Raw genomic sequence first — 12589 nt, forward strand, 5'->3', positions numbered from 1 at the left:
TATCTATCTATCTATCTATCTATCTATCTATCTATCTATCTATCTATCTATCTATCTATCTATCTTTCATTATGGTAATCCCCTTCACCTATTTCCTCCATCCCTCCCACCCTGGTAACCATCAATTTGTTCTCTATAGTTAAGAGTCTGTTTCCAGGCACCTGGGTGGCTCAGTCGATTAAGCAGCTGCCTTTGGCTCCAGTCATGATCCCAGGGTTCTGGGATCGAGTTCTGCATCCAGCTCCATGCTCAGCGGGGAGCCTGCTTCTCCTTCTGCCTGCCACTCCCCCTGCTTGTGCTCACGCTCTCTCTCTCTGTCAAATAAATAAATAAAATCTTAAAAAAAAAAAGTCTATTTCTTGGTTTGTCTCTCTTTTTTTCCTTTGCTTATTTGTTTTGTTTCTTAAATTCCACATATGAGTGAGATCATATAGTATTTGCCTTTCTTTGACTTACTACACTTAGCATTATACTCTCTAGCTCCATCCATGTTGCAAAGGCAAGATTTCATTGTTTTTTTTATGGCTGAATAATATCCATTGTCTATATATACAACATATCTTCCTTATCCATTCATCTATTGATGGACATTTGGGCAGCTTGCTTCCAAATTTGGCTATTGTAAATAATGTTACAATAAACATAAGTGTGCATATATCTTTTCAAATTAGTGTTTTCATATTCTTTGAGTAAATACCAGTAGTGGAATTTACTAATCATGTGGTATTTCTATTTTTAACTTTTTGGGGAACCTCCATACTGTTTTTCGTAGTGGCTGCACCAGTTTGCATTCCCACCAACAGTGTACAAGGGTTCCTTTTTCTGTACATCCTCACCAGCACTTGTTTCTTGTGCTTTTGATTTTAGCTATTCTGACAGGTGTGAGGTGATAATCTCATTGTAGCTTTGATTTGCATTTCCCTGATGTTGAGTGATGATGAACATCTTTTCATGTCTGCTGGCATCTGTGGTCTTCTGCCCATTTTTTAATTGGATTGTTTAATTGGATTTTTTTGGGGGGGGGTGTTGTATCAATTCTTTATGTATTTTGGATACTAACCCTCTACTGGATATGTCATTTGTAAATATCTTCTCCTGTTCTGTAGGTGGCTTTTAGTTTTGTTGATGGTTTCTTTTGCTGTGCACAAACTTTTTATTTTGATGTAGCCCTGATAGTTTTATTTTTGCTTTTATTTCCCTTGCCTCAGGAAACACATCTAGAAAAATGTTGCTACAACTGATGTCAGATTATTGCCTGTGCTCTCTTCAAGAATTTTTATGGTTTCAGGTCTCACATTTAGGTCTTTAATCCATTTTGAGTTTATTTTTGTGTATGATGAAAGAAAATGGTCCAGTTTCATTTTTTTGCAAGTAGTTTTAGGAATACTTAAAAAGGAAAAAAATGTTTGAGAAGCTTTGACTCAAATATGGCTTTCTTTTTAATAAAGAAAAGTTTGTTCTAATAAAACAATTTGCATAAATTTTATTGTGTCCTTGCATTTAATGGGAAGATGAGAATTAATCTGAAGAGAGTTCAAAACTAAGGTATTTTCTTGATTATAAAAGTGCTTCCTGGGGTGCCTGGGTGGCTCAGTCGTTAAGCGTCTGCCTTCAGCTCAGGTCATGATCTCCAGGTCCTGGGATCAGTCCCACATCGGGCTCCCTGCTCCGCGGGAAGCCTGCTTCTCCCTCTCCCACTCCCCCTGCTTGTGTTCCCTCTCTCCCTGTGTCTTTGTCAAATAAATAAATAAAATCTTTAAAAAAAAAAAAAAAAAGTGCTTCCCATGGTAGCCAGAGGCGGAGAGTGGTGGGTAATATGGGTGAAGGTCATCAAAAGGTACAAACTTCCAGTCATAAGATAAATAAGTCCTGGGGATATAATGTACACCATGATGACTCTAGTTAATGAGACCATATTGTATATTTGAAAGTTTTAGATATAACTAAATTTATTGTTATGATTTTGCGGTATATACATACATCTAATTATTATGTTGTACACCTAACTAATATGTATAATGTTATATGTCAGTTATATCTCAATAAAAGATAGCTTCATGGTTGACAAAAACATTTCATTTGTGCTAAAAAAATAAATGAATAAATAAAATAAAAATTGTTTCCAGGGGTGCCTGGGTGTCTCAGTCAGTTGAGCATCAGCCTTTGGCACAGGTCATGATCCCAGGGTCCTGGAAATGAGCCCCACAGGCTCCCTACTCAGCGGGGAATCTGCTCCTCCCTCTTCCATTGCCCCTCCCCCCCAACTTGTGCTGTTGCTGTCTCACGCGCTCCCTCTCTCTCTCTCTCTCTCTCTCTCTCTCTCAAATAAATAAGATCTTTTAAAAAAAAAATAAAAATTGTTTCTGTTTTCAGGAAGATGATAAAGAGGAAGAAAGTCATTATATTTTACATTCAAACAATAATGAAGACAAGACTGAACTTTCAGGAACAATTCATGATACAAATTCATCTTTAATACTTGAAGCACCCAAGGTATTTAGTAAATTGATTTCCTATTTGAATGGTTTGCTGTGAGCTAACATTTCCATAAAGACAAAAGCTTGTTCCCACTCTCAGCTAAAGAGATATAAATAAAATGATCCTCTTCTCTTTCTTTTATTTATTTTAAGATTTTATTTATTTATTTGATGGAGAGAGACAGTGAGGGAGGGAACATAGTAGGGGCAGTGGGAGAGGGAGAAGCAGGCTTCCCGCAGAGCAGGGAGCCCGATGCGCGGCTTGATCCCAGTACCCTGGGATCATGACCTGAGCTGAAGGCAGACGCTTAACGACTGAGACACCCAGGCGCCCCTATTTTTTTTTAAATGAACGGTTTTCCCTGTTGTATCTCAGTGGCTTCATAAATGACATAGGCCAGATATAAGGCATTTTCAAAGCACAACCATACCTTATTTTATACCACAGATACAGTCTTAAAATTTTGAGGGTAGAACACAATGTTCAAAAATAGACATGCATTTAAAATGCTGTAGAAAACAGAGCTATACCAAAGGACTTCTTACTGAATACTTTCTAAAGAAAAGAGTTATTTAGCCAAACCCTTCTTTACGCTTTAATTTTAGAAATGCTATTTTGAAGCTTTTCCTTTTTTATTCTGAAAATGAATTGTGCTTATTTTGCTCTTTGCAGGTAGAGTATGGTATTGCTTTACCTGATAACAACCATCTGGTGATATTCTTTGCATAATTTATTGACAGTGCCTCGAGCTGATATTTATTTCTGTACTATACATTGTGGGGGTTTTCTTAGTGTAGACATTCTTTGTTAAAATTTCATAAGTGTATGACATCTTCAAATATACCGTATAAACACACCTGTAAAAAAATTAACTAGCTTGCAGTATTTGATACACTATAGTAATTTAAAGGTGGGAAGTAGTAGGTTCATTTCATGAATTTGCATTTGGTAATACTTAATGAATAGGTGTCCAAGTAGGAAATATCACTGATCTCTCAAGAGGAATTGGGCCTCGTTGTGCTCAGCACTGTTGAGGATCCCCAGGGTTAGGTTAGAGGCTCAGCAAATCCATACATTCCTCAGGCAATACCTAGGAACTCAGCAAAGTTTCTGCACATGTATGACTAGTTTCAGTTGTGTGTACTTCTAATTAGTGAAATATCAGTTAATTAAAAAGCATACTATATTGGTTCCTTTTTGCCATGTAATTTCAGTACAGTTGAAAAAAATATATTTCTGTTACAGGGCATATTATAAAATAGTCATACTCAAAGTAGTTGAGACATACGTCCCATATCTTTAGAGACTGCTTTTTGATAATTTCAAGAGCCATAATTTCTTTGGAGTTTTACATAAGCTTGAAAATATCTTTGGTTCTTAGGTAATAGTATGATGTGTGTCTATATTTATGTACTACTTCTGTATGAGATGCATGAGCTAAATGTTCAGTGCAGCAGGTTAACAAAATTCCTATTTCTGATTGAGAATTTTCAAGTGGTTAATGTATAACAACCCTTTTGGAATAGTCATTCACCTTGCCAAGGGCAGATTTCTGCCTCTTACTGTTTGTTCCTTTCTTTGCTTTGAGGGTTATGTGGGAGTGAGCTTTTATTTCTCCTTTGTAATGGAGAGCTGTTCAAGTAACTGTGCCTTGGCGTGGAATGTAGTCATTGAGGTTATGTCAGGGGTTAACTCCCCAGGTAATGCGTAGAGTGCCACTTCAAGGCAGGTGGGGTTAAAATTATTTTTGCAACTTTTATTTACAGGAATTTAGAGATGAACCCTATTATAAAGAGGAGCTTGTAGATGAACCGTTCCTCGATTTGGGAAAGGCTTTTCAGTCCCAACAGAAAGAGAGAGACAATAGCAAGGAGGCCTGGGAGATGCATGAATTTCTGACTCCTAGATTGCAGGAGATGGGGGAAGAAAGAGAGATGCTTGTTGATGAAGAATATGAGCTATATCAAGATCACTTTCCGTCCATGGACTTGTATCCCTCATCACACCTTCAAGAGGCTGCTCCTGTTTCCTCTGTGAAGGAACTTCACTTTGGCACTCAGTGGTTACAGGACAACGAACCACCTGAGCTTCAAGAAGCAAGATCCATGAGGAGTATGTATTCCCAGGAGACGCAGCAGTGTAGCTATAGCGCTGGAAACATGGTAAGGGGTGAGAACAGCTCTTCCACATCCCCCTCTTCTCTCCCCCACCCTCCCAACCCCTGTGCCTAAGTCATGTAACTTTCAAAAGAACAAAATGTAATGGAAAATACAGTTTTTGTAATTAATCGTTTTTCCAAGATGTACCGTATAGTGTAATGCTGTAAGGATAAGCTCATCTCTCCTGTATTATACAACTACTAGTAAGAGTCCATAAGCTGTGGTTGCCTTTTATAGTGGTTTATAATGGGTTTTTGCCTTGTTTTTTTTTAATGATGTATTTCTCCAGATTACCCATTTCAAAGAAGAGTTCTTTTGCCATTTGTGGTTTTTTATTCCCTCAGAGAGACACGACTCTATATTTCATATTGTGTATTTGTATTTATCAGGGAAAATCAAGGCAAAATTGACTCAAGATACGTTGTTTATGTCTTGTTTATCCACACTGTTCTCTGTTATATATGATACTAAATAGAAGGTCACTGAACTCTTAAAAATTATCTTTACATTTGTGTTACTGCCTATTTTCAACTGGGCAGGAAAGCATTATATTTAAATAGATTTGTCCTTGCTATAGATCACCAATAAACTTTATTTTTATAAAATTAGGGTTAACTGGTCACCAATTGAAATCTTTCATTAGGGACATTTTTAATGTTTTAGTTTGTTTGTTCATTTCATGCCCCAGATCAACTTCCAGGGAAATGAAAAGAAAATTATTATATAGAGGTTTTTTGTTTTTTGTTTTAAGAGAGGGAGAGAGGGGGTATAGGGACAGAGGGAAAAGGGGAGAGAGAATCTTAAGCAGGGTCCACGCCCAGCGCAGAGCCCCACATGGAGCTTGATCTCACGACCCTGAGATCATGACCTGAACTGAAATCAAGACTCAGAAGCTTAACCAACTGAGTCATCTAGGCGCTCCTAGGGATATTTTTTTACATGGCCACTTAGTATGTTTAGATACAGCACAGTACTCCTCTCACAGAGATCAGCAACTGTCTTGCAGTGCTGTGGGGAGTGTGCTTTTCTTTACTCTCTCAGAGGGCCCATAGGGCTAGTTTCTTTGCTCTCTCCTTCCTCAGACCTATCCTTCTTTTCCCCCTTTTTGCAAATGCTTTGGGTCCTTCTTCTATGCAAGGTGCTATACAAGCTGTATTTATAGAATGCAAGAGGATTAGCAGACTCTGGAAAGTCTACCAGAAAACAGATGTTTTGGGATTATGTGAATAATGCCTGGATATGGGCAGAGGTGACAAAGAATCACCTGGTGTGTTGCCATTGACATTGGTGCTTTCTTTCCTTGCCAGTCCCGTTCCTGTATCTGTAAGTACTCTAACCCAAACAGAATATTCAGTTATATGGAGCAAATTCTAATCACAGATTAGTGAATATTCATAAATACTCTTTGTTGTGGCTTTCTTCTATAAAAAGAAAATTTTCTATTTACCTAAATATAAGGCAACCTGAAATAGAGGCCCATTTTAGTTTATAAACTTCTGGGTTCTAGACTAAATAGTCGCAGTTACATTCACAGTATTTTATAAACATTCACATTTTAAAAACTGCCAAATGTTAAATTTTTTGCCTATTCTCACATTTAAGGACATAATTTTATTCAGTCTTTCAATGCGTATTTATGTCCATAAATACATTATCACTAGAATCACCTTTCTGTCATTTAATACAGTTTTCCAAATATATCATCTTAATTTTCATATAGGTTGTTTGGGATACAGTGATTTTTGAATCCATATTATCAGTCAGAATTTTATCCTGATTTCAAGTACTCATTTGCATAACAATAGGCTTTAAAATAATTCCTTTTGTAAGCGCATAGTGATTATCTTCACAATATAACCACTTACTCTGTTGTTTGTTAAACTGCTATTTAAAAAGCTTGTTTATGACAACATTCAGTGCTCACAATTTGAAAGACATGCATCCTAATTACTAAATCTGTGTTAAATTTCCTAGCTTCCTTCTTTTTATTTTCTATTTCTGATTCTGTGAGGTGACCTATAAGCTCCCTAAAATGGCATTGATTAAACTTGTTGCCGCCCCAGGGGTGCCTGGGTGGCTTAGTCGATTAAATGTCCAACTCTTGGTTTTGGCTCAGGTCATGATCTCAGAGTTGTGAGATTGAGCCCCACATGGGGCTCTGTGTCAGGAGCCCACTTGGGATTCTTTCTCTCTCCCTCTCCCTCTGCTCCTCCGCTCCCCTCCCCTCCCCTCCAACTTGCACACTCTCTCTTTAAAAAAATAATTTCAGCCCTAATGTGTCTTGTGTGCACAATATTTTATTTTCTTTAATTAAATCTTCTTGTTTTGGGCATTCTTTTCCTCCTTTCCTGAACTCCACAATGATGGCAGTGTAAGGGAGGAAAAATTTTTCCTCTACTCTCATTGGTTCTCTGGCTGGGGCCTTGGAAATTAAGCTGATGAAAGATTAACAAAAGAAAAACAATTTATTAACAAGTGTGGCATGCACTCATGCAGTAGAAAGTCAGTGATGAATAACTCAAAGGGGTGGTTAGAACTTGGGCTTATATAGCTTCTTAACAAAGAACAATAAATTTATTGAGAAGTGACAAGACAAAGGAAAAAGGGTTTAGGTTTTAGGGTCAGAGCTGTAGGAAGGTAAATATAAGGGGGAAATTGATGGAAGATAAGGGTTGTTGTAGTTAGGTTTGTTATGTATGTTCCTCTTGCTGCCATCTCTGAGCTGAAAAAAAATCTAGATTCATCTCTGATGATGAACAGTCAGGGGAAGATAGCTTTTCGGTATGTGCTGTTTCGCATTTGTCTTCCTCCCCGAGTAATCGTTATGCCAAAGTGGCATATTTTTGATAAAATGGTCTAATTCTCTATAACAGTTACACACATAAGATCAGGATGGGCTTGAATCTTTATTTGCCCTCCTCTCAGAAAGGTACTCATGGGATGAAAATTTATTATCTAATATTAGAAGCTTTGGGTAGATTGTTAAAACATTTGAATACTTTACAAAATATGTAATTCTCAGTACTCCTTTAGAGAGTGCCCTCCAGAAGGGTAGAGTAACAGTATCACTTCTGTCTTCATTATAATATCCATTTTGGGCTACAGACATAGCTATATTTATGGAGTGCACATATTACCCAACTACTTAGATTTACCTTTCTCTACTACTCTCCATTTTAATTGAAGGATAAAACCATCAAGATTTATAGATCTGGTTCTTTATTTTTACTTGTAGTAAAATACACATTGCAGTAGCCCTTTCCATTCCCCTCCCCCCACCCCTCCCCCCAATCTCTGGTTTCACTTTCACAATTTCAGTTACCTGATCAGCCAAGGTCTGGAATCAGATGATCCTCCTTCTGACATATTCTCAGAAGGTCGGTACTAGCCTAACACATGCCTGCATCATTCACCTCACTACATCTTATCACTTAGGCATTTTATCATCTCACATCATCATCATAAAAAGAAGGGTGAGCACAGTATAATAAGATATTTTGAGAGAGAAAGAGACCACATTTACATAACTCTTATTACAATATAATTGTTCTATTTCATTATCAGTTATTGTTGTTAATCTCTTACTGTGCCTAATTTATAAATTAAATTTTATCATAGGTATGTATATATAGGAAAAAAACAGTATATACGGAGTTTGGTACTATGCTTGGTTTCAGGCATCCACTGGGGGTCTTGGGACATATCCCCCTCAGATAAGGAGGGGCTACTGTACATAAAATTTACCATTTTAACCATTTCTAGGCTTACAGTTCAGTAGCATTAAATACTCTTGCATTATTATACAACCATTATCACCATCCATCTCCAGAATTTTTTTCATCTTCCCAGATTGAAAGTCTGTACCCATTAAACAGTAACTATCCATCCTCCCCTTTTCTTATCCCCTGGCAAACAACCACAGTCCTACTTTCTTTCTCTAAGAATTTGACGACTTTAGGTACCTCATTTAAGTGGAATCATAGAATATTTGTCCTGTTGTGTGAGGCTTATTTCATTCAGCATGCCTTCAAGGTTCATCCACATTGTAGTGTATGTTGGAATTTTCTCCCTTTATAAGGCTGAATAATATTCCATTGTATGTATATAGCACAATCTTTTAACCCATTCATCACTTGATGAACATCTGGATTGTTTCTACCTTTGGCTACTGTGAATAATGCTGCTGTGAACACTGATATAAAATATCTGGTCAAATCATTATTTTAAATTTTGGGGAGTATATACCCAAAAATTAAGTTGCTAGATCATATGAAAGTCTATGTTTAATTTTGGGGGGGAACCACCATCCTATTTTCCACAGTACCTGCACCACTTTATATGCCCACCAGTAATGCACAAATTTTCCCATTTTTATACATGCCTGCCAATACCTGTTTTCTGTTTTTGTTTTTTTAAAAAGGTGCAAAGTAGTATCTTATTGTGGTTTTGATTTGCATTTTTCTAATTACTAGGAAAAGTTGAGCAGCTTTTCATGTGCTCATTGGCCATCTTCATATATTCTCTGGAGAAGTGTCTTAAGTTTTTGCCCCTTTTCAAAAGATCTGACTCTTGCCTGGGGATTATTTACCTTAGACTGATTGTATATTCTTATTTTCTTCTCTGTTTAGAAAAACTCATTTTTCTAAAGAGCTGACCCTCTATATTGAAATTCAGATTCAGCTATCAATTCTCTTATTCCTCAGTTACATAATTGTCATTAACATTTTTTTTAAGTCCAGAATTGCTCTAAAATTTCTTCTAAGTACTCAGTGCTTACCATCTCCTCCTTACTCGCTTCTCTAAGGAATTCTTCTTTTATTCTAGGCAGCTAGGTTGTTATGTCTCCTTTCTCATCCCAATTTAATATTTGAGTTGAATTCTATGTTCTGTAGGCTCCATTAGATATCTGATAGAGTTCTGTACTTAGCTATACTCATCATCTGTATGGAAAAAGTCAGCAGTATTTGGTATATCAGTTTATGAGATATCCTTCTCTTACATTAAAGTATGACCAATATAATGATAATGTAAACAGTGGACCGTGTAAAAGGTGTTATTCATCTTAAATGAATTGAGGTATGTTCCTCTGGTGGCCTTAACGGTATCATTTAATTTTATGCCTATAAAAGTTTGTAAGATATTAGGGACGCCTGGGTGGATCAGATGGTTAAGTGTCTGCCTTCAGCTCAGTTCATGATCCTGGGGTCCTGGGATCAAGCCTCTGCCTCTCCCTCTCCCTGCCCCCTGCTCATGCTCTCTCTCACTACCTCTCCCTCTCTCAAATAAATAAATAAAATCTTTTTAAAAATATCAAATAAAATATGTTAGTGAAGATTGTCTGTTCTGGAAGACTATAACTTTCAGAAACCATAGAAGACATGTATCAAAGGAAGACAAGCAGAAAATGCAAAAATCATTGATTGTGCTTATCCGCAGGTTTTAGGTTTGTATTACTGGTATTTGCCAGGCAGATAAAAGTGATAGGAAGGGCAAAGCAAGAGCTTAGAGCTATGAAAATCTCCGACCAGGTGTTTTGGGCTCATCAGTGCAGCTATTGAGGTTGTGGTCCAACGTGATCCATGAGTCAGTGTGTATCAGCCATTGACCTTTCTTGGTTGGATAGATCTTTATTCTTACACCTTTGTGATCATTTACTTAAATCCACTCATTAATGTTTATAAAACAATTTTTTTTTTGGTTAAAAAAATCCACGGTTTAAAAAAAAATTGATATTATTAGCCTGTACCCTTGCAGGTATAAAGTTATCAGCGTTTGTTACTGCTTGCCACAGTATAAACCGTTAACTGAGAACGGCCTGTTTGTAGAGCCAGTTTTCCACTATCCGCTATCTGGTTTGAACGATATTATCATGTTCCTCATTTTATCACAAAGTACTAATGCATTTCTGTCTGTCTTCCTCTCAAGATGAAAGAAAATTTTGGCATCGGTTCCCCACCCTCCATACCCTCATCTGAAGGAGGCAGTCAACAAAGCAGATTTGATGATCTGGAAAATCTTAATTCATTAACAAAAAGCAGTCTGGATTTAGGTTTGTGGTCTTTGTTTCTCATAAACACAAATTAAATTATTTTGCAATCTCTCAGTTTTATTTTTACATACGATAACTCTTACTGTCGTATTTTCATTCATTATGCTGCAAATTTAAGTCTGTTTATTAATCTGCTTCAGAATATCTGGAAGAATAAACATAGCTCATATGTCAATGGAGGGCTTTCAGATTCTGTTTTCTGAGAGGGCTGTATTTTCAGTGCCTGGTTTTGCTTTTTATGAGCAGTATGGATTAAAACTAAAACTAATACCTTACATGCTAAACCTGAAATAAGTCTCTGCTAATACATATTAAAATCTCTGGTGCTGTTAAGTGATACTGTTAGCTCATTGAATGGGGTTGTTAAATATTAATAAAGCAAGGCATATTTTAAACATTTATGAAACATTTTTATAGCCATATATTATGGTCAATTTTGGTGCATTAATAACTTAGTTTCCATTAAAGAATCCTAAAAGTATAGTGCCTCTCCTTGCCTACCCCAATATTGATTCTTATATAATTTTGAAAACTTGACTTTTAAAAATAATTTTTCTTCATCCAACACTGAAATATCAAAGGCTATTATATTATTAAGATCCCTAGGTGAGACAGTTAAGTTCTTTCACAGCACTGGGATTTATAGAGCCATTGTTGAAGATTTATGCTGTCCTTCACGTGTTACGACTCTGCTTATAGGGAAAGTCTTTCTCTTTGGGCAGTTCTCATGTTGTATGGTAATACGTAGTAGGGCCAGAATGCACTATAGAAGGTTTTATATTGGTTTCTATGAGTTCAGCATTCTGCTGAGTAAAATCTAAAGAATGGAATCTTTGGTGGTAAAGATTGAAGTCATCTGGGAGCGCCTGGGTGGCTCAGTTGGTTGAACGTCCAACTCTTGATTTCGGCTCAGGGTTGTGAAATCAAGCCCAGCGTTGGGCTCTGCTCTGAGTGTGTAGCCTGCTTCAGATTCTCTCTCTGCCCCTCCCCACCCCTTCTTGATCACTCTCTCAAAAAAAAAAAAAACAACATAAAAGATTGAAGTCATCTATGAGATGATTACAGTTGTCAATTCCCTGTAAGTCAAAACACAGCATGGATAGTTAATTTGGAATATCTAAGATTGGATGAGTTTATCCAGTTTTTCATCATAGATAACCAATTGTGACTAGGATGAAAATGGACTTTCCCCCCCACAACTGTCCCATGGTACTATTTTAAAAAATTTACCACATTTCTATAGTCCTCCCACTAAGTACTTGGAGAAGATTTATGGCACAAATGAATGAATTAACTGAATTAATAGGTCATGTCTGTTTGATTGCCATTGATACTTCACAGCAATGTCATTACTCTTTTGGGCCAGGCAATTCTTTGTTGTGGAGAGCTGACCTGTGCATGGTGGAATGTTTAGCAGCTTCCCTGCCTTCTAACCCTCATGCCGGTGGTACTCTCATTCCCAGTCCTGATCAAAATCCGATTTCCCCAGACACTGTCAAATGTCCCCTGGGGGGTGAAATTGCCCCTGTCTGAGACTCACTCACTGCGCTATACCATCAGGATTGAAAGCATAGACAGGCTAAATGGGGTGGGTGTTGGTGGGGAGGAGCAGCAGAGTTGGGAAGAACACAGGGAAAATAGTCCCTCTTGAGCTCTGCTTTCTGTATTACCTAAGCAACTTCAAAGTTACCTCCTCTGACTTCTGCTACCTATGTAAGTTTCTTGGGGCCGCTGTACCAGATTGGCACAAACTTGGTGGCTTAAAACAACAGAAATTCATTCTCTCACTCTGCTCAAGGCCCGAAGTCCTAAATCAAGGATTTAGGGCCCACGTGGGTAACCCAGGATGGTCTCATCTCACAATACTAACTGTATCTGCAAAGACTCCCCCCCCCCCCCCCCC

General features: G+C 37.4%; 1 protein-coding gene across 1 annotated transcript in view; it reads left to right on the top strand.

The window, feature by feature from the left end:
• Window positions 1-12589, top strand: part of PATJ (PATJ crumbs cell polarity complex component) — a 350706-nt gene that overhangs the window by 102922 nt on the left and 235195 nt on the right. The window contains exons 19-21 of the mRNA XM_044914529.1: window positions 2374-2493; window positions 4245-4640; window positions 10563-10686. Coding sequence (XP_044770464.1) covers window positions 2374-2493; window positions 4245-4640; window positions 10563-10686 — 640 coding nt within the window. The remainder of the gene's footprint in view (window positions 1-2373; window positions 2494-4244; window positions 4641-10562; window positions 10687-12589) is intronic.

Source organism: Neomonachus schauinslandi, chromosome 4 (genome assembly GCF_002201575.2).
Source record: "Neomonachus schauinslandi chromosome 4, ASM220157v2, whole genome shotgun sequence".
In the NCBI taxonomy this organism is placed as follows: Eukaryota; Metazoa; Chordata; class Mammalia; order Carnivora; family Phocidae; genus Neomonachus; species Neomonachus schauinslandi.